Source organism: Podarcis cretensis, assembly GCF_951804945.1.
Source record: "Podarcis cretensis genome assembly, chromosome: 2".
Lineage (NCBI taxonomy): Eukaryota > Metazoa > Chordata > Lepidosauria > Squamata > Lacertidae > Podarcis > Podarcis cretensis.
Genome location: NC_137171.1, coordinates 109,189,613 through 109,211,759, shown reverse-complemented (window position 1 = coordinate 109,211,759; position 22,147 = coordinate 109,189,613). Strand labels below are relative to the sequence as shown.

General features: G+C 48.7%; 2 protein-coding genes and 1 long non-coding RNA gene across 4 annotated transcripts; 2 read left to right on the top strand and 1 right to left on the bottom strand.

Moving 5' to 3' along the window:
- Window positions 1-2,837: 2,837 nt before the first annotated feature.
- Window positions 2,838-10,321, top strand: LOC307208603 (uncharacterized protein). 2 transcript variants are annotated; one of them, XM_079963384.1, is made up of 6 exons: window positions 2,838-3,201; window positions 4,297-4,758; window positions 5,913-6,042; window positions 6,690-6,775; window positions 6,880-6,925; window positions 9,013-10,320. In XM_079963384.1, the coding sequence occupies exons 2-6, from the start codon at window positions 4,321-4,323 to the stop codon at window positions 9,906-9,908; spliced, it is 1,596 nt and encodes a 531-aa protein (XP_079819510.1). In that variant the 5' UTR covers window positions 2,838-3,201; window positions 4,297-4,320; the 3' UTR covers window positions 9,909-10,320. The 2 variants fall into 2 exon arrangements, with proteins under 2 accessions (XP_079819510.1, XP_079819509.1); XM_079963383.1 differs by lacking the exon at window positions 2,838-3,201 and adding an exon at window positions 3,679-3,956 and having other exon boundaries at window positions 9,013-10,321.
- Window positions 10,322-13,381: 3,060 nt separating this feature from the next.
- On the top strand, window positions 13,382-19,165 carry LOC307208073 (uncharacterized protein). Its single transcript, XM_079962441.1, has 3 exons — window positions 13,382-13,476; window positions 14,666-14,761; window positions 15,695-19,165. The coding sequence occupies exons 1-3, from the start codon at window positions 13,389-13,391 to the stop codon at window positions 17,590-17,592; spliced, it is 2,082 nt and encodes a 693-aa protein (XP_079818567.1). The 5' UTR covers window positions 13,382-13,388; the 3' UTR covers window positions 17,593-19,165.
- A 1,631-nt stretch (window positions 19,166-20,796) lies between these two features.
- LOC307209220 lies at window positions 20,797-21,774 on the bottom strand. Its single transcript, XR_013835438.1, has 2 exons — window positions 21,423-21,774; window positions 20,797-21,061 (listed from the first exon to the last, which is right to left on the bottom strand). It is a non-coding gene; the product is annotated as an uncharacterized lncRNA (long non-coding RNA).
- Between the last annotated feature and the right edge of the window lie 373 nt (window positions 21,775-22,147).

Below are 22,147 nucleotides of genomic sequence, written 5' to 3'. Positions count from 1 at the left end.
ACAGGAGCTCACCCCGTTGCGGGGATTCAAACTGCCAACCTTCTGATCGGCAAGTCCTAGGCTCTGTGGTTTAACCCACAGCGTCACCCACATCCCTAATCACTAACTTATTGCATGTTAATTCCCACCTTTCCGCTGTGGAACCCCAAAGGCTGTAACTGAGGGTTCCCTGGTAGTTTTTTATCCAGGAACTGACTGAACCAGCTTTCCCCCAAAAGAGGGAGGTCCTCTCCCTCACTTTTATCGCCATGTTGAAAAGCACAGCCTGAAAGTGTCGCCTGTCTCCCAGCGCTCCTTACAGTTAGAAGCTTCTGCCTGGAAGACAGGGGTCACCCTACGACTGGGCACCTATAGGCTGGTGAGGCAGATGAGAGATATTGTTGACTTCCCTGGGATAAAGAGGGTGAACAAACAGCACTATAAATGCAACAGTCAGAGTGAGCGAGCTCCTGACAGCAAGATATGTCCCAGCAGAGGCCGTCCATGTAGTATTGCCAACTTTCCCATCAGCCACTAAAACTGCGCCTCTTAACAACAGCTTGATGTGCAGATATTTATTCATCTCTAAAGCACCTATAATGTTTAGGCACAGTTTGAGGAGAAGAATAACAAGAAGGGGAGGAGGAGAGGGAGCGGCCTACAGACTTGAGTCACGTTCACACCATACATTTGTAGCACTATGATACCACTTGGAACAGCCATTGTTTTCCGCAAAGCATTCTGGGAGCAGGGGTGGACCCATGGTAATCTTTGGTAATATGGCACCAAAATTTGGCATCCCTAAATTATGGAGCTTCTCAATTTTGCGCCCCATCAGCTTGGCACCCTGTGCCAGGGAGAACCACCCTAAACCCAGCGTTGCTGTGAGCTGCAGTTTGCTAAAGGTGCTGGAAGTTGTCGGGAGAGAGAACCCCTCATTCCCCTCACAGAGCTAAATTTCTCAGAGTGGCTTAATGCTCATTGCCTCTTCTGAGAGAACTACCAGAAATCTTGGGGGGGGGGGAGGCACAATTGTTTAAAATGGCATCATAGTGCTTTAAAACAGGCTTCCTCAACCTCGGCCCCCCAGGTGTTTTTGGCCTACAACTCCCATGATCCCTAGCTAGCAGGACCAGTGGTCAGGGATGATGGGAATTGTAGTCCCAAAGCATCTGGAGGGCCAAGTTTGGCCATGCCTGCCTTAAAGCTTTTCTTTTGGGGGGGGGGAGGTGCTGGCACTGCGTTCCCTTGAGCACCCCCAGGAAAACAACAACACTGCCTTAAAGTCCAATTAGAAAGCTTGTGGTGTATATTCATTAGAGGATCCTGCCTGGCGACCTGAGGAGACCTGGATTCAAATGCCTAATTATACCTGGCAGCAAGTACCTAGAGATTTCTGTCTGCATTCCCAAAAAGTACAGTTCCGTAGCACTCCTGGAACATCTAAGCTGAGATCCATCAACATGGGCGGTTGAGCAGGCACAGCTTCCCTTTTGTATTTTGCAAGCTGATTGCAGCATTGGGGCTTGATGAGGAACAGGTGACCCTCCCCTGTTCCAAGCTTACTCCAGCTGAGGAATCACACACTTCCCAGAGTTAACAAGCCCCACCTGGCTAGCTAGGGAGCTGGGCTGTGGGTCCATGCCTGCCTCAGCCTTCTAGAGCACCCACCCACTGCTCCCCTTGGAGCCGGCCAAGTTCGTGGAGACAGGGGCCCCTTTGTCTCTGGTTACGGGTCCTGCTTCTCTGGTTCCTGGGCACTAACTCTCAGCCCATCCTCTGCCGCCCTGTGAGTACATTCCAGCCACCCCACCCACCTCTCCTCCACCTTGCCCTGGTGTGTGCCAATTGTGGCTACACCCCTTCCTCCTCTCTCTCGTCCTGCCAATTCATGAACACTTGTCCACTGTGAAGCTTGCTTTGGGTGGCTTGGGGCAACCCCCCCCCCCCATTCTCAACCTAACCAACCTCACAAGGTTGTTGCGGGGATAAAATAGAGGAAGGGAAAGCAGGTGTGCAGCCTCAAACTCCTTGGAGGGAAAGTGGGATAGAAATGCGACAGCTAGACTGGTGACTGGGAGCGGCCGCCGAGACCACATAACACCGGTCTTGAAAGACCTACATTGGCTCCCAGTACATTTCCGAGCACAATTCAAAGTGTTGGTGCTGATCTTTAAAGCCCTAAACAGCCTCAGCCAGGTATACCTGAAGGAGCGTTTCCACCCCCATCGTTCTGCCCGGACACTGAGGTCCAGCGCTGAGGGCCTTCTGGCGGTTCCCTCGCTGCGAGAAGCCAAGTTACAGGGAACCAGGCAGAGGGTCTTCTCGGTAGTGGCACCCGCCCTGTGGAATGCCCTCCCATTAGATGTCAAAGAGAACTACGACTAGACTTTTAGACTAGACTAGACATCTGAAGGCAGCCCTGTTTTAGGGAAGCTTTTAATGTTTGATGGATTACTGTATTTTAATATTTTGTTGGAAGCTGCCTAGAGTGGCTGGGGAAACCCAGCCAGATGGGTGGGGTATTTACTACTGCTACTACTACTACTACTATTATTATTATTATTATTATTATTATTATTATTAACTGGCATGATGCAAATTGAATAAAGGGGATGGGGAGGGAAGAGGCCCTCCAGCCCTCAGTGTCACCATGAAGCCTTCCCCAACCTGGGCCATCCAGATGTTTTGGACTACAACTCCCATCAGGGGCACTGGGAGTTGTAGTTCAAAACATCTGGCTGGCTCCAAGTTGGGGAAAGATTGTCATAGTTAATGTTCCAGCTTCTTTCCTCCGGTCAGGAGAAGCTGCAGATTGATTCAGGGGCTGGGTTTATCTCTGCTATGGAAAGCTTCCCCTGCTGATTTTTCTTTTTCAGCTCAAGCTACTGTTAAAGGCACAAAAGGAGCCCAGGCTCCCACCATCTCCACAGTCAGATGACTAACCTACTTCCTTAACAGAAGAGGTGATCCCAGTCAGGTAGGGGGTCATTTAAGTTTCTCCCCACCAGAGGGCAGTGCATGGGGGTTGTGTTACCAGGCTAGAATGAAAGGAGTTTTATTTAAGAGGCCGAACCTCTAGTTGATTATTCCTTCCTTACACCTGGATGCTAGTTTCATGGGATTGTGTGAGAAGGTGGAAGACTTTCCCAGAGCCTCCTGCAGTAGAGAGATCAGCAGGTGAACACCCTGCTCAGGATTCCTCTGAACTTCTTGCTCCAGGTAAGACTCAATAGAACAAATATAGATAAAAGATTTTGTACCATGGGGCGGGGGGGGGGGGGGAGGGGACGGGACAACAACAACAAACACCTGCTGTTTCTTTCCATTTGCTCCAGATCCTTTATATGATGAGAAATTAATTTGCTCGCCCTGTTTCCAAAGCTTATGCTTGTTTATGCAGATCGGAAATAATGCCCTCAGGGCTAGAGGAAAGCTGTAAACCTGTGCCCCTCTATTTAGGAAATTTATATACCACTTAATCAAAGAGCTCCCCGAGCACTATACAAATCAAATGGTTGGGAGCCAGCACTGCTAAAATCCATAGACTAATTTAAAACCAAGTGGGCATAATAAAGCCATTGTCATTTAAAGCAAAAAATCAAATCAAATAAACTTTAGAAATTTTTGAAAATGCAGAATCCATAGCATCGTTACCCGCCAACTCTTTTCCTCCCCTCTCCTTGCTAATCGTAAACTATTAGGCTGAAGCAGAGTTCTGGAGAACCTGAAAACTTGACCATTATTTTGTGACATTTTGGCTGGCCTAAATACTGATTTTGAAGTAGGTGCTGCAAGATTCTTTGTCTCTCTTAATGCAAAGTAAAACGCTGTGATCCTTTACATCTCCTGCCACAACAGGGTAGTCATGGCAGTTATCTGCCTCCCAGACTTTGCCTCCCCTCCTTAGAGGCAATCCCCTTAAGGCAATAAGAAGCAAAGAGAAGTAAGTGGCCTTTCATACAATGCATTATAAAGTGAGTATCTTTGATTGTCATGCAAATTGTGCAGCACAGGAGTTCAGCCATTTGCCTTTGGAAAGCTATGTATCTGTTGACATCTCCTTTTCTTAAGAGAACAGTGTCCTTCAGGTGAAGGGCTGAGGTCAAGACAGGAATAAAAAACAGACTTTTACACACACTCATTTTTTAAAATGTATTTATTAAGGTCATTTATATACCATTTCATCCTTCAAAGAATGGAAGATGGAAATATGTGTAGCAGTTAGTGTTTCTGGGGAACTGAGGTAAATTTAGGATTGTGTCATACACTGGGATTTCAAGAGGACTTCAAGACTCTGTAATTTCTATTTCACAGGCTAGGACTTTCCTTGGGACAACGATGGCTCTAGCTGGGCCTCTGAGCAGCCAGATTTTCCTTCCAGCCTCTCTATTCCCTGGAAAGTTTCCTCGGTCATGTCCCCCATCTAAGATGGCGGACCAAGCTGGCACTCCTGCGGAGACCAAGGCGTTGTGTCTGGCCAGCCAGGAATCTCATCGGCAGATGTTCCGCCAGACCATTGTCCCGCATGGAGAAACTCCTATGGGGACGATGTCCCGCCTGAGCGATGCTGCTCATCGATGGCTGCGCCCTCAAGAACGCACCAAGGAACAGATTGTGGATATGATCGTCCTGGAACAATTCTTGTCTCTGCTTCCAGAGGAGATGCAAGTTTGCCTGAGAGCTAGAGGGCCGGGGAGCAGCAGTAGCAGCAAAGAGATTGCTCGCATGGTGGAGGCTGCCCTGCAACAGCAAGAACCAGCTGAAGTCGTCGTCGAGGTGACGAATGCTGAAGGATTTGTGCAATGACTAATTCTGGTTACTCAAAATCTATAATACTGTCTACCCGTATTGGGCTAAGCCAGATGACCCACGGAGAGCCTCAAGGTCCAGAAATAACAACACCCTATTGGTCCCAGGCCCTAAGGAAGTTAGATTGGCTTCAACCAGAGCCAGGGCCTTTTCAACTCTGGCTCCGGCCTGGTGGAACGCTCTGCCTCATGAGACCAGGGCCCTGCAGGATCTGATTTCTTTCCGCAGGGCCTGTAAGACAGAGTTGTTCCGCCTGGCCTTTGGCTTGGAGCCAATTTGATTCCCTCCCTCCCTCTCTTTCTTTTTTCTGCAATGAGGCTACATTTTAATATTTTAATGTTCCATTATTTTAATGTTGTATTTTATTGTTGTTTTTAAGTTGTAATCATTCATCTTGTTTTTATTATTGCTTGTAAGCCGCTCTGAGCCCGGCCTTGGCTGGGGAGGGCGGGGTATAAATAAAAAATTATTATTATTATTATTATTATTATTATTATTATTATTAGTGACGAACCTTTGATCCTCCAGATGTTGATGAACTGCAACTCCCATCAGCCCCAACAACCATGACCAATAGCCACGGATGATGGAGGTTGTAGTTCTGGAGCGTGGATTTTTCGTTGGGGGGGGCAGAACCAATGTGATTGGTCAGTTATTTCTATTGTTTTACTTGATCTAGGGTGGGCAGTTCCCCCCCCCTTGGCTACACCCATAATCTGGAGCAGCATTTCCCAAACTTGGGTCTCCGGCTGTTTTTGGACTGCCACTCCCATCATCCCTAGCTAGCAAGACCAGTGGTCAGGGATGATGGGAACTGAAGTCCAAAAAAACAGCCGGACACCCAAGTTTGGGAAACACTGTTATGGAGGGTCAAAGATTGTCCACACCTTGGCTAGACAATGTGGGTCAGAAATTTTGCTCTGGTTAAAGCTGGTGGAAAATGAAAATATTTTTTCCTTCTGGCCGCTATAAGCCTCACATAAACTCTCTGCAAAGCCACAAGCTCCAGAAATGTGTTCCAATTACAGTGACAAAAACCAATCTCTGGTTTTCAGGAATCTGAACTTTTATTCTACTGTGACTGTACAGCAAACAAATCTTTAGGTGTGAACATTTTTCAGCTGCCAGTGAACTTTGAGGAGCCATCGGCATCCCTTTCTGAAAGTGAGCAGACTTCAGTGAACCCCAGGCAAAAGACCCTTTACTGGAAAGTCATGGAGGAGAGTGATGAGAGCGGGTCATCATCAATGGGTAAGAACTCTTGCCTTCCCTTTGTGGCTGGATGCAAACAACTCAGCCAGTGAAGGAGGACTTGTTGATGCATGCTTTTTAGCAAAGTTGAGATGTGGATTACATATCATGCATGAAACAATTCTTCTTTCTCTCTTATACACATACTCATCAGCTGAGTAACCGCTCGCTTTGTCATGTCCCTTAATTGCTAACCGCTATGCAACTTGGATTAGGGACGCGGGTGGCACTGTTGGTTAAACCACAGAGCCTAGGACTTGCCAATCAGAAGGTCGGCGGTTCGAATCCCTGCGACGGGTGAGCCCCCGTTGCTGGGTCCCTGCTCCTGCCAACCTAGCAGTTCGAAAGCACGTCAAAGTGCAAGTAGATAAATAGGTACCGCTCCGGCAGGAAGGTAAAACGGCATTTCTGTGCGCTGCTCTGGTTCGCCAGAAGCGGCTTAGTCATGCTGGCAACATGACCCGGAAGCTGCACGCCGGCTCCGTCAGCCAATAAAGCGAGATGAGCGCCGCAACCCCAGAGTCGGCCACGAATGGACCTAATGGTCAGGGGTCCCTTTGCCTTTACCTTTATGCAACCTGGATTGGGGTCTCCTGAGCCAAAAGGTAGAATTCAGTTGTCCGTACAGATCACCATTGCTTTTTCAGTGCTTCAGCTGTCAGACAGCAACACATCACAAACAAAAGCTGCCAGTCTTAAGAAGTCTGAAACAGGGATCCTAGCATCCATACAGGTGAGCAAACCTTGGGGAAAAGAGGGAAGGGATTTGGGAGAGGAGATAAATGAGGAGTGCAAGGGGTGCTTGTCACTCACTCACTTTCTTTTTGACCTTAACAGCCTGAATCCACACATCCAGTCTCAACTTGCACTGTTACCAGTCCAGGTAAATTATTTTAGTTACTTACCTAGTTATTGAATTTATAATTCTCCCTTCTGCCCCAGAGAGTCCAGGGCAGCAAACAGATCCTCAATTGAAAAACAAAGCAATGACATTTTGCAAACAAAGTGAGTGGTAAACTTTACAGGTTTCTGTTAACGGATTTGAATATTGCATCTTTATATTGTTGGAACCCACCCTGGGATCTTACAGTGAAGGGTCAGGAAAATAATAAGAATAAAACATGTGGGTGGCGCTGTGGGTTAAATCACAGAGCCTAGGACTTGCCGATCAGAAGGTTGGCGGTTCGAATCCCTGCGACGGGGTGAGCTCCCGTTGCTCGGTCCCTGCTCCTGCCAACCTAGCAGTTTGAAAGCACGTCAGAGTGCAAGTAGATCAATAGGTACTGCTCCAGCGGGAAGGTAAACGGTGTTTCCGTGCGCTGCTCTGGTTTGCCAGAAGTGGCTTAAACATGCTGGCCACATGACCCAGAAGCTGTATGCTGGCTCCCTCGCCAATAAAGCGAGATGAGCGCCACAACCCCAGAGTCATCTGCGATGGACCTAATGGTCAGGGGTCCCTTTACCTTTACCTTAACTTGATATTGTTGGAACCCACCCTGGGGATCTTACAGTGAAGGGTCAGGAAAATAATAAAAATAAAAGATACCACCTATGGCACTGATGCAGAAGAAATATTGGGCTGTCCTGGCTGCTTCACAAAGGATCAACAGAGGGAGCTAGGAGGGCTCTGAATCCTTGGGAGCTGGTCCATTAGGGTGGAGGAGGCACTGCCCCACCAATTACAGCCTGCCCTCCATCACACACACACACCGCCATGTGTTTGCCTTCGGACTTAGAAGGGCAGCAGTGCCGGCCAGCTTCCCCTGCCTAAGTCTGAGTTTCCCTTGTAGAACTTAGCATGGAGAAGAATTGGGAGACCCCACTGGAATGAGTTGGCTCCGCCTCTCCTTGGCTCCGCCTACTGATCCGCCTCCCTGCCTTCCAACCCACCAGCTACCTCTGGCTCAGCAGTATTCCCCCTGTGTTATGTAGGGCCATCTCTTAGTTTTAGAGACTCAGAGGCACCATATTCTGCTCCTTTGTCGCTGACGCATGTTGTCTTCAATGCACTGCAGCGGTTGGGCACACTTGCTGGGCAGGGGGGCTGAGGTTCAGTCCCCGGAATTTGCAGCTTTAAGGGAAGAGGAAAGGATTCTGCTGGAGGACTTGGAGAGCCACAATGCTCACAGGGCAAAGTCTTGCATCCTCTTTCCCTGCAGTGACCAAACAGATGCCCATAAGAAAAGAGGCACGCAGGACCTGATTGCAACAGCAATCTCCCCATTTGTGATTCCCAGCAACTGGCCCTCAGAAGGTATATTTCCTCCAACAGTGGAGGCAGAACCTAGCCATTGTTATCATCAATAGCGCTGTCCTCCATGAATTTGGCTAATCCTCTGAAATATACTCGGAGTCAAGAGTGGATTTCATGCTCTTTATTCAGCTCATAGTGGTGAGGAGGAATGGAAGTTCCCCCAGAATGTCTGCTTTATATACATTATTTACACAATGGGCCCCACATGATTGGCTAATTCCAGGATTCTCCTGTAGGCCAATCAGGCTGCAGATTCACTTCCACCTGAAGCTGGATTGGGTGGCTCCTGTGGACCAATCAGACTGCTGCATTCTGGATCCTATTGTTCTAGGACCAATCAGACTGCTGCATTCTGGACCCTATTGTTCTAGGACCAATCAGACTGTTGCATTCTGAATCCTATTGTTCTAGGACCAATCAGACTGCTGCCTTTTGGATCCTATTCAACTCAGAACATAACATCCTCTTTTAAAGCTGTCCAGTTTGGTGGCCTTCACTACCTCTTGGGGAGAGCAGATTCCATAGTCTGAACTGTACGTTGTGTGAATAAGTACTTTTTTTTGGTCTGTCCTGAATCTCCCAACTTTCACCTTTGTTTGGGTCATAGAATTATAGAATGGGAAGGGACCCTGATGATCATCTAAGCCAATTGCCTGTGATGCAAGAATGTCCAATGGTAGAATGCTATTTTGTTGTTGTTGTTGTTGTTATTCCAGATATCATTACGGTGGAAATAAATTCAGAAAGCAAGTTTTGGCAGGATAATCCTAAAGACGAAGGGAATGAGATTCCTTCCTGGCCTATGAAGGAAGATGAGGATAATGTGAGCTGGTACTGGCCACAACAAAGCGATCAGCAAGGAAGGCATCCATGGAAGGAAGAGGAAAACGCATTTCATTTTGGAAGCAATTTGGAAGAAAACCACGATCCACAGATCCACTTACAAACCGACCAAGAAGTGGTTGACTACACTTCTACTTGGCCTGGGGAAACATACCCAAGCACATCAGGGTACGAGAAAAGTGACCTCAGAGGAAAATCGTCCTATACGTGGCCTGAATGTGAAAAATGGCCCCCCTTCAGCTCTGACTTTGTAGGCCACTCAGAGATCTTCACTGAACTGAATCCCTCTGAAAACACCTTAAGCAATAGTTCAGTCCTCTTTAAACATGTTGCCTCTACCGCAAGAGAAAGATGCTTCGCTTGCAAGGAGTGTGGGGGGAGTTTCGCTTGCAAATCAACCCTTGATCGGCATCGGATGAGTCACACAGCCAACAGGCCCCACAAATGCCATGAGTGCGGCAAGAGCTTCCAAGCCCGATCAACTCTTGTGCGTCACCAGAGGATCCACACAGGGGAGAAGCCTTACCAGTGCCCCCATTGCGGCAAGAGCTTCAGAGTGAAATCATCCCTGACCCAACACCAGAGACTTCACACTGGAGAGAAGCCATTCCAGTGTCCTGATTGCGGGAAAAGATTTAATCAGCGCATGAAACTCGTCTATCATTATAGAACCCACACAGGCGAGCGACCCTATCAGTGCTTCGACTGCGGCAAAGGCTTCATTAGACATTCAGGTCTTGTTCAACATAATGAGAGAGTCCACTCTTAGGGCAATGGCTAAAATGTCCTCTGTGTGGAAGAGCTTTCAAGTCTACGTTCTTTTTGCATTTCATGCCTTTTGGCAGATGTGTCTTTTTGCATTTTGTAAATTACTATGTGGTTTGGAAAAGCTTTGATTTGAATGCATCTGCCCGCTTCTTTTTTATGGATCTTTTGTGTGTGTTACAAACCATGTAGGTATTGCATAATAAAAATAATAACAACAATAACAACAATAATTTTATTATGTGTACCCCGCCCATCTGGCTGGGTTGCCCCAGCCACTCTGGTTAGCTTACAACACATATGAAAACATCAAACGTTAAAAACTTCCCTATACAGAGCTGCCTTCAGATGTCTTCCAAAAGTTGTGTAGTTCTTTATCTCCTTGACATCAGGTGGGAGGGTGTTCCACAGGGCAGGCGCCACTACCAAGAAGGCCCTCTGCCTGGTTCCCTGTAACCTCGCTTCTCGCAGTGAGGGAACTGCCAGAAGGCCCTCGGCGCTAGACCTCATTGCAGTGGCGTAGCGTGGGTTGTCAGCACCCGGGGCAAGGCAAGTAATTTGCACCCCCTAACCCGTGGATTTGCGCCCCCTAACCCTAACCCCCAGATGTTGCGCCCGGTGCGGCCGGCCCCCCTTGCACCCCCACACTACGCCACTGCCTCAATGTCCGAGCTGGGGGTGGAGACGCTCCTTCAGGTATAAAGGGCGGAAGCGATTTAGGGCTTTTAAAGTCAGCACAGTATTTGGGAGACCACTTTTAACTCTCTCTTTTTGGAGGGGAATGATCTGGCTGGCGCAAGGAGAGCAGGCGAGGAAGAGGCGTCGCAGGCACGACCACCAGAGGGCTCTGGCTACAGCTGAGGGAGGGGATCTCGCTCCCTGCCTTTCCCAAGCTCTCTATTCTTTCCCACCCAGGATATCAGGGGGCTGAGCTTCCTAGGTCACCCCAGCTGCGGCGGGTTCCCCCCTAGCAACCAGGCAGCCGCGGCTGCTGCTCCCGGCGAAGCGCGGCGTTCGGCCGGGTGGCCGACTGGAGGGAGAACTGCCGCTGGCCGGGCTCAGCCTCGTGGCGCAGCAGCCGCGGGCGCCGCTCGCAGCCCTTAACCCTTCAGCAGCCGGAGACTCCAGGTAACCCAGAAGAGATCGGGAAAACGGAGCAGATGTGTTCAAGGGAAAGACGAAGAGAAAAGAGTCTCTCTCTTTTTTTGAGCCTCCATTTTAAAGCCTCCCTTTCCAACCGAGGCGCGGTGGTGGTGCTGGTTTTTACGCAGCAAACACAAGGCAGAGGGGGATTTCCCCTCGCGATCAATCTATGCATCTGATCAATAGGGGGGGCAGGGAAGGGGGGCACTTGAAAAACAGCAGACATGATTGCGTTTTCGGGAGGGAACCCTCTTTTCCACAGCTCCCCCCCCCCACCCGACGATGCGTTTGTGGGGCGAAAAACCCACTTGCAAGAAGCACCGCTTTCTTTGGATGCTTGCTCTGGCGTGTGCTGCAAAACGACACAGCGCGTTTTGTTGGGGTGTGCGATTCAGAAACCAAACCCAGCACCACCAGAAAATGGGTGGGGGGAGCTTAGGGGAAACCCTGCAGTTATATCCTTCAGCGTTTTTAAATTTGAACATAGCCCTCAAAGCATAGCCCAAAACACATCCCTATTTGACAGCAGCGTTTCCGCTAGGGATTACATCTGTTTTATTTCAGCACAGGGGGGTTTTGTGTTGTTCTTTTGGCAGCCACGTGAGAAGGTTGCTCCTTCCTCCCCCGGCCGGACCTACTAACAACTTCACAGGTGTGTGAGGGGAGGAAGATTAAAAAAAAAAAAAAGTGTCACAAGAAGGCGAGACAGAGAAGATCCTATTTATTTGATATTATGTTTGGCTGCCGGGCAGTTAAACGAATCCCTGAGTCCTGACAGGGGAAGAAAATTGGAAAGGTAATAAGGGATGGTGACAGAAGCAGGTGAGCTTGTACCTGTTTGTGTCATGGAACTGAAGGGGTTCCATCCCCCCATAAGAAAAGAATGAGGATGTATGAGCATGAAGTATATCTATTTATTGCTGCTTAACCCAATTCAAGGTGTTCTAATTGGTGTATAAAGCCCTCAATAGCTTATTAGGAGCAGTTGACTTCTGAGCTCACCTGACCCCCAAATATGCCCACTTAGCTGCTTCCATCTGTGGAACGGGCACTGCCACAGGTGCCACAGAAATATTCACCCTGCATTTATAATAATTAGATATTTTAGTGTGGTAGCACCTATACTTTGGAACTCTCTGCTGGTTTGATATCAAGCAAGTACTTCCATTGTGCTCTTTTCGGCGCCTGCTAAGGACTTTTTTTCCTCAGGCAAGGCTACCCAGATTGGTGAGATTTTTATATGTGTTTTTAGCTTACAGGCAGATTTTAATTCTTTAAGAAATGTTTTCAGTAGTTGTTTTTACCAAAAATTGTATCGTTTTATTCTGTTTTTTTGGGGGGGTTGTTTTTACAGTGAAGCAATGTATAAATTTTATGAAATAAGACAAATACATATATACACCCACCCATTCAAAGGTATTGCTCACCCTCTCGCAGCAAAGGCACCTGAGACAGTTTGCAATAAAATCCAGTCTAAAATGTGTATTGTGAAATCAAGTCATCATTTGCTTACTGTTGCCCATAACCTCCAGTTCAGTGCCGGATTTACGTATAAACTAAACAAGCTATAGCTTAGGGCCCCACTCTCTTGGGGCCCCCCCAAAAAAATTAAAGGAAAAACAACAACTGGATGTACATTTCCAAAATATAAGAGAAAAAGCAAATGAAATAAAATCTACATACAGCAACAACATTTTGTGTTATGTAAGCTCCTATTTGTTATGTGCAAATGGCTTTAGGTCCATCAATTACCATATAGCATATAAGGTAAAGGTAAAGGGACCCCTGACCATTAGGTCCAGTCGTGACCGACTCTGGGGTTGCGGCGCTTATCTCGCTTTATTGGCCGAGGGAACCGGCGTACAGCTTCCGGGTCATGTGGCCAGCATGATTAAGCCGCTTCTGGCGAACCAGAGCAGCGCACGGAAATGCCTTTTTACCTTCCCGCCGGAGTGGTACCTATTTATCTACTTGCACTTTGATGTGCTTTCGAACTGCTAAGTGGGCAGGAGCAGGGACCGAGCAACGGGAGCTCACCCCGTCGCGGGGATTCGAACCGCCAACCTTCTGATCGGCAAGTCCTAGGCTCAGTGGTTTAACCCACAGCGCCACCCGCGTCCCTCATATAGCATATATTCAACACAAAAAACAGTAACAATTTGTTGTTGACAAAGGACAGCTGGGCATATAAAGGGCCCCATTACCTTCAGTAGCTTAGGGCCTCATAAAACCTAAATCCGGCCCTGCTCCAGTTCTTCCTTTGCCTGGAGTTTGGCCAATGGGACCTGCTGCTTGTTCTTCCAGAGGCTGCGATCTGTCTGAGCTGCGGCTGCTGGTGGCAATGGAGCAGTATGTGCTGCTGGATCCCCGGCAGAAGGCCTTGTACCACGACGTCATGCAGGAGAGCTACGAGACGCTGATGGCACTTGGTAGGACGATGTTGGCTGCCTCCTCCTCTCCTCCGCCCACAAACTTTTACAGGGGGAAGCCAGTGACGTGAAGCAGAAAACCTCCAAAATGTGTGTTTTTTCCTTCTGCGGGAAGTCTTCTGTTTCATAAGTTCAATCGTGAAAACTAATTACAAATGCAGTATTAGGCAATCGTCAAACTGCTCAGCTTTGTTTACTAAATACAAATAAAATGTGTATGCTAATCAAGATCACTCTCTAGGGCTTTGGAACGTTTTCCGATGCAAGCTGAAAATGGTTCTGATGGAAATTAGCCTTATGCAGATTAGGGTTATTTGCATAGGAAAATTCCCCAGGTTATTTTCAAATTCACATTTCCCCCCAAAAACCCAGATTACAGGGGTGGGGTGGGGGTTCAGGGGGTTGGCACACATCTTCACAGAGTCTGTTGCTAAGGGAGTGGTGCCCTCTCTGCATGCCATCTGGGGAGATGAACTCCATTTTGTATATGGCAATGTTCATATTTATTTCGGGGTGGCGGCAGGAGTGAGAAGAGATGTGCCAAAACGTTTATGATTTTGTTGCTTGGTGTAATTGCTGCTGTCAGCTTAAAAGTAAGAAGTGCTAAATTGGTACAGCAGTGATTTCTGTTTGTGTGCCAGCTTTCAAGTTACACAGACTCATTCACTGCAGAATTTCCAGTTCTTTGCAACCGTGAGAGCCCGGGCTTTTTTTAAAAGAAAAGGAAAAGAGATGAGACTTTCAGGAATTCTGAGCTTGCATAGTGAACACACAAATATGGCATGAGAATAAACAGGTTCAAAGCTCAGTTCCCTGACCATTGAGTAAACAGAGAGGGTTTCCACAGTTCAGATCGATATTCTGCTTTCAGTATCGACACTGAGCTCACAATCTTTATATATAAAAAATAATTCTTGGTCTCCTTGCTCCTCACCCAAACATTCTTAGTTTCAGAAGCCAAATATTGGGGCGGGTGGTGGGTTTGTTGCTGCTGTTAAAACATGGGGAGTCAACAACGCTTACTGATCTGTTTCAAATCACCCGTAGATTTAGCGGGAGGTCCTGCCCACATTGGCCTAAAAATGGTTGAGATATGGGTGGCGGTGGTTGATTTATAAGCTGAACTAAAGCTGTATTCCCTCCTCTCCCCCACCCCTCAATCTTTTCAACCATCTTTTTAACTGAGAAGAATTTCCGCTGTCTAAGCCTGACTTGCTATCCCGATTGGAACAAGGAGATGAGGCGACAACCTTTGACCTGCAGGACCCAGGAGTCATCCTTCCAGGTGAGTCATGGGCTGTCCATGGAGGCGCAGGTTAATTCTGTGTCCAGGGCGGCTGTCTACCAGCTCCATCTGGTACGCAGGCTGAGACCCTACCTGCCCGCAGACTGTCTCACGAGAGAGGTGCATGCTCTAGTTATCTCCCGCTTGGAGAGATGCGCTCTATGTGGGGCTACCTTTGAAGGTGACCCGGAAACTCCAATTAATCCAGAATTTGGCAGCTAGACTGGTGACTGGGAGTGGCCGCCGGGACTACATAACAGCAGTCCTGAGAGATCTGCATTGGCTCCCAGTACGTTTCCGAGCACAATTCAAAGTGTTGGTGCTGACCTTTAAAGCCCTAAACGGCCTCAGTCCTGTACACCTGAAGGAGCGTCTCCACCCCCATCGTTCAGCCCGGACACTGAGATCCAGCGCTGAGGGCCTTCTGGCAGTTCCCTCCCTGCGAGAAGTGAGGTTACAGGGAACCAGACAGATGGCCTTCTCGGTAGTGGTGCTGTGGAACGCCCTCCCTTCAGATGTGAAGGAAATAAGTAGCTATCTTAGCTTTAACAGACATCTGAAGGCAGCCCTGTTTAAGGAAGTTTTTAATATTTAATGCTGTATTGTTTTTAACACTTGATTGGAAGCCGCCCAGAGTGCCTGGGGAAACTCAGCAGCTGGCTGAGAGAGGGGTGCACAGGCAGTCAAGGGGTGGGGGCTCACAGCACAAAGGGAGAAGTGATATTAGAAGTTGAACATAGTTCCTGAGTACACTTAGTTCCAGCTCCAAGCGCCTTCTGGCGGTTCTCTCACTGTGAGAAGTGAGGTTACAGGGAACCAGGCAGAGGGCCTTCTCGGTGGTGGCGCCTGCCCTGTGGAACACCTCATCAAACCTATATTCAGGCCTATTTGTGTAACTCTGACTCCTCCTTTTTCCTCTTCCTGTCTCTCCAGCCATTGGTGGCAACATGGAGGAAGAGAATCTTCCTGCACAGAAGGACCCCAAAGAGGTGGAGCCGGCAGCAGAAGACTCCGAGAGTCCCAGGGATGTTGATCTGAGCAGTAACATCCTGGCTGAGAGCCCCCTGCCCCCCGCTCCGCCTTCATCCCCGCCCCCTCCTCCTGCCGCCCTCCACAACCCCAAAAACTGCCTCCAGTGTGGCAAAACCTTCAGCCACAAGTCCGCCTTGGTGAAACACCAGAAGATCCACACGGGAGAGAAGCCCTACGGGTGCGAGGAGTGCGGGAAAGGCTTCATCCAGCGCTCCGACCTGATGATCCACCAGAGAACCCACACGGGGGAGCGGCCATACCACTGCCCCGATTGTGGGAAGAGCTTCAGCGTCAGCTCCACACTGCTGACCCACCAGCGGACCCACGCGCCGGGGGGAGAGAAGCCCAACCGCTGCCCCGAGTGCGGGAAGTGCTTCAGCAAGCCGGCGGCCCTGGAGCGGCACCGCAAGAGCCACGCCGGAGAGAAGCCCCACGAGTGCGCCGACTGCGGGAAGAGCTTCGCCTGGAGCTCCCACCTGGAGCGGCACCGGCGGATCCACACCGGCGAGAAGCCCTACAAGTGTCCCGAGTGCGGACGGGCGTTTGCCTGGAGCTCACACCTGGATCGCCACAGGCGAACGCACGCCGGGGCGGCTCTGCCGGAGGAGGCGCCGCCCTCAAAATGTGCGGATTGCGGCAAGCGGGTCAACCACATCACTCAGCCTCAGCGCTTCAAGCACAAAGCTACTCAGACGCCTCTGGAGCACGAGGATGCAGAGGTAGCGGAGGAACAGGAGGCTGAGGCCGAGGTGCGGCCCTATCCGTGCACAGTCTGCGGGAAACGCTTCAGCCAGAGCTCCAACCTGCTCAAACACCAGCGTGTCCACACAGGGGAAAAGCCCTACCAATGCCCGGAATGTGGGCGGCGGTTTAGCTGGTGTTCCGCCCTCCTCAAGCACCAACGTGCCCACAGCAGCAGCAGGCCGCACTCCTGCCCAGAGTGCGCCCGCAGCTTCCGGGACCCTGCCTCTCTGGCCAAACACCAGCTCAGCCACGCCGGTGGGAAGCCTCACCAGTGTCCGGACTGCGACAAAAGCTTCGGGTGGAGCTCGCACTTAGAGCGGCACCGGCGTATCCACACTGGGGAGAAGCCCTACGAGTGCGGGGACTGCGGCCGGGGGTTCACGGTGGGCTCCCACTTGGAGAGGCACCGGCGCATCCACACCGGGGCTCGGCCCCATGGCTGCGAGGAGTGCGGCAAGACGTTTGCCGTCGGTGCCACACTGGCCACCCACCGGCGCCTCCACGACACCAAGGCCAAGCCTCACCGGTGCCCCGAATGCGGGAAAGGGTTCAGCAGCGCAGCGGTGCTTGAACGTCACCGCCGGTTGCACCGTGGAGAGAAGCCCTACCAGTGCGATGTCTGCGGCAAGGGCTTTGCTTGGAGCTCGCACTTCGACCGCCACCAGCTCTCGCACACCGGAGAGAAGCCCTTTCCGTGCGCCTACTGCGGGAAGTGCTTCGGCCGTAGCTCCCACCGCAACCGGCACCAGCGTGCTCACGCGGTCTCCAAAGACCAATGCCCGCCGCAGAGCAACCAAGATGATGCATCGCTGGAAACGGCCGTGCCCGAATGGTGGGAAGGGGACAGAGAAAGGAGGGTCCTGCTGGAGCAGCAGGAAGTCTGGTCGTCTCCACTAGATCCCATTGGCCCTTTCCCGTGGGTGGCCAAATCTGCTGGTGATGCATGGAGGACCATAGGGGGAAACGGTTTGGGGCAAGAGGCCGAGAGTTTGACAGCCCCTGCCAGAAGCTGGACTCAGCCAGTTGCTCACATGCCCACTACTAACCCCCCTTGATCGATGCTGTGCAAATCTCATTCCCATTTTGCTTCCCCTTCTGCTGTTCACACACAGAAACACTTAAACACTCCCCCCTTACCCAGTAAACCAACTGTAGCTGGTCCGTATCTGCCTTGCCTCCCCACACCTCCATGGGCCAAATGTGATGGGTGAGCAGAGCCCACATCACGTGATGCGGTGCTTTGAAGGCCCAGCACTCAGTTGATTGTTGGCACGTCAAAGCACCACACAGAGCTCTTTGCAAGGGACCCTGTACTGTGCTTTGAGGTACTGCCAACCAACTGATCTTTGCTGCTTCAGAAGCCGTTTATGGCCCTACCCAGCTGTCTTTTTATGTGCCTGCATGTGATGTCATATATGACACCTGGTGATTGGCAGGTGGGCGTGGCTTGGATAAAGTTCCTTACTCCTAGTTAAAGAGCTGAAGTTGGGCTGAGGAGCCAAAGTTGCGTGACACAGGGAAGGAAGTGGGACCCACTGAATTGTTCGTATTGCAAGTTCAGGTTCTGGTTGCCAAGGGGGTCTCATTGGACTCAGCTGTGTCACAGTGTGGCAGAGGCTGGAAACATGTCATGTCCAACTTTCAGAACGACCCTCTCCCTCCACAGATTAAACCACTGGCACCCTAGAATGAAGAAGATCCAAGAGGACACAAGCAAAGAAAAAATAGGAGTACAGTGGTACCTTGGTTCTCAAACTTAATGCATTCTGGAAATCCGTTCCAAAACTAAAGCTTTCCAAAACCAAGGCGCACTTTCCCATAGAAATGCAAAATTAATTAATCCATTCCAGACTTTTAACAACAACCCCTAAAACAGCAGTTTAACATGAATTTTACTCTCTAACGAGACCATTGATCCATAAAATGAAAGCAATAATCAATGTACTGTATTATAAAATAAATAAGTGTTGCAGATGATAAAAAATGAAATTTTTTTAAATTCCTTACCTGCACTGATGATAGCCATTGTTTGGATGGGGGGCTTTTATCCATTTCCGCAGCAATAATCAGTAAGCTGAACTGGGTTCCACATAGTCACAAAAAAAAATTAACCGAAAAAGCCTCAAAAACAAAAAAGCAAAACAAATAGCTAAAACAAAAGTGCCAAACTTAATTCATTCCGGAAGTCCGTATGACTTCCGAAATGTTTGAAAACCAAGGTGCAGCTTCTGATTCGTGCAGGCGCCCTGGAAACAATAGCCAACAGCCGCATTGGGCGTTTGGCTTCCAAAAAATGTTCAAAAACCGGAACACTTACTTCAGGGTTTTCGGTGTTTGGGAACCAAGAGGTTTGAGTACCAAGGCGTTTGAGAACCAAGGTACCACTGTATTGCTAACTGGGTTGTACCACTGAGGGAGGGACCCATCAAAGGGACATGTGCTCCTTACCTTTCCATACCTTGAAAGCACTATGATATCACTTTAAACAGTCACGGCTTCCCCCAAAGTTTGATTCGGTTTTGAAATACAGTGGTACCTCGGGTTAAGAACAATTCGTTCTGGAGGTCCATTCTTAACCTGAAACTGTACACACACACACACACACACACACACACACACATATATATACATACATACATATCAGTTCCAACATACAGCATATCTTCTCGTCTTATACAATATTTTAGACTTCCGTCAACACCTCTGATGATTTTCCGTTCTTTATCACTTATTCTGCCTTTCTTAATTTCTATATTGCATTTAGTTATCCTTAACTAATAATTCTCTTCATAGTCTTTCTTGCAGTATTTCAAATAATCCACTTTACAAAACTTCTTGCAATCCTACTAGTGTAATCTGTTCATCACAATTACTTTTCAAATAGTTCATATATTTACTCCAGTAACCTGAAACTGTTCTTAACCTGAGGTACCATTTTAGCTAATGGGGCCTCCCGCTGCCGCTGAGCAATTTCTGTTCTCATCCTGAAGCAAAGTTCTTAACCCGAGGTACTATTTCTGGGTTAGCGGAGTCTGTAACCTGAAGCGTCTGTAATCCGAGGTCCCACTATATGTGGAATGATGCCTGCAAATGGATATACACACAAAGGTTTTGCGTGAGTGGTTAAAAGAAATTACCCAGAGCAGTGTGTCTGCACGTTGCATGCTGAGAAGCACTATTATTTTTTTAAGAGCATTTTTGTTTTGTTGTTGTTCAGCCCTAGTGGTGTCGGAGAAGTACGTAATTTGGAAATCTGAGAACAGGGAGTAGGTGAAAGCATGGGGTGGAGCCCCAGGTGTTCCAACGATGCTGTGTGTATATTCAGCACCGCTGCAAAAGGTTTGGTTTAGGTGTAGAAATCCCGCCTCATAAATTCAGCTTTCATTTAAAAGCAAGCCAACGTTCTAGTCCTCATGCTGTGCGGCGATGAGACAGAAGTGGGCATCTTTGCAAGCGACAAGTTTTCCAGGGGTCGGAGGGTGAAGCTGGAGTGTTGTACAACCCCCGTTCCATTGCTGCTGCCCACAAAAAGCAGAAACTGAATATTGTGTAGAACAGGAAGAAGCTTGTGACCCTCCAAATGGTGTTCCATCTCCCATCACTCCTGACCATTGACTGTGATGACTGGCGCCAGTTCAAAACCAGCAATTCAAAATCAGTTCCATGTCAAAGAGAAAAATAACTACCAAACTTTTAGAAGACATCTGAAGGCAGCCCTGTTTAGGGAAGCTTTTAATGTTTGATAGATTCTTGTATTTTAGTGTTTTGTTGGAAGCCACCCAGAGTGGCTGGGGAAACCCAGCCAGATGGGCGGGGTATAAATAATTATGATGATGATGATGATGATGATGATGATGATGATGATGATGATGTACCACATCACACAAAAGGAGTCCTGAAGCAACGTACAGGAATAACAACACACAATATATAAAAAATAAGTTGATGGGAGTTGGGAGTTCAACAACAGCTGGAGAAGCACAGGTCCCCTATTCCGGATTTTAATTGGAAGCAGCAAGTTAAAGGAATGATTAGCTGAGAGAAAAGATAAACATTAACTTTGTTTTTAGATCTCTCACACAAAGCAGGCATCAACTAGGAAGAGGTTTGCTGTCACTCAGGAGGAAAGTGCCTCTGCTGCCTGTTCTTGTCACCTGCAGTTTCAACATTGATTTGTGTTTTTAAAAGTTTTTTTAAAACAACAACAACCACCACCTGCTGATTTATTATCAGGACACCGTTTTTTTTGGGGGGGGGGATTAGAGAGCCAGTGTGGTGTAATGGTTAGTGTCGGACTTGGACCTGAGAGACCAGGGTTCAGATCCCCACTCAGGCATGAAGCTCACTGACCTTGGGCCAGTCACTGTCTCTCAGCCTACCTTACAGGATCATTGTGAAGCTAAAATGGGGGAGAGAGAGAACCTTGTGTTTCTTGGGAGAGGTGGGATAAACCTGTAATAAAATAATGTGAATTGTCCAGCAAATGTGCAGTGTAATTTTAAGCGTGTCTTCTCAAAAGTATACCTCATTTACGTCAATGGGAACTTAAGGTAAAAGGACCCCTGACCATTAGGTCCAGTTGTGACCGACTCTGGGGTTGCAGCGCTCATCTCGCTTTATTGACCGAGGGAGCCGGCATACAGCTTCCGGGTCATGTGGCCAGCATGACTGAGCCGCTTCTGGTGAACCAGAGCAGCACACGAAATTGCCGTTTACCTTCCCGCCAGAGCGGTACCTATTTATCTACTTGCACCTTGACGTGCTTTCGAACTGCTAGGTTGGCAGGAGCAGGGACCGAGCAGCAGGAGCTCACCCCGTCGCGGGGATTCGAACCGCCAACCTTCTGATCGGCAAGCCCTAGGCCCTGTGGTTTAACCCACAGCACCACCCGCATCCCAATGGGAACTTACTCGCAGGTAAATGTGCATTGGATTGCAACCCAAATCAGATAATGCAATGGCCCTAATGTGCATACTTTACACAGGTCACAGAATCTAACTGTTCTTGGCAAGAGTTTGTATGATCTTCATGCAAAACTTTAAATACATCTCACTTTAATATTTATTATTTTTTGTAAGCACAGCCTGGGCTATAACTTTCCGCCAGCTGCCACTCCCTTCCTGTTTTCTCTGTTCCATGTCCTTCCAGCCATCTTTTTCGATTCTTCCCCTTACGAACAATTGTTTTAAATCTGAACCTTGAAAGCAGAATAAACGTGTTTGTATGCCAACGTTGCTTGATTTTGACTGCGGAATTTTTGGTAGTTGAAACAGAACAGCCTTTTTAAAGATTCAATCTACACAGGTCTGCTACCGTCTGACCCTTACGCCCATGCAAGTCCATGAAATGCAACTCACCCATGCTTTCTTAAGGTCTAGTGAGTGATGCATAACACCCATTCAGACAGTTCCTGCCCTGGCATTAGAGGCCCCATCTGATTTTATAGACCTCTTTACTGCCCCCCGTCAGCTGCCTTTTGCAAAAGCAGATGATGAGCATCCCTTCGTGCTTATTGCAAGGGGAGACCTGTTCCCCTCCAGATCTAGCTATCCTACAACCATCTTGACCACCAATCCTGCTGGCTGGGGTTGATAGGAGTTGGAAGTTCAA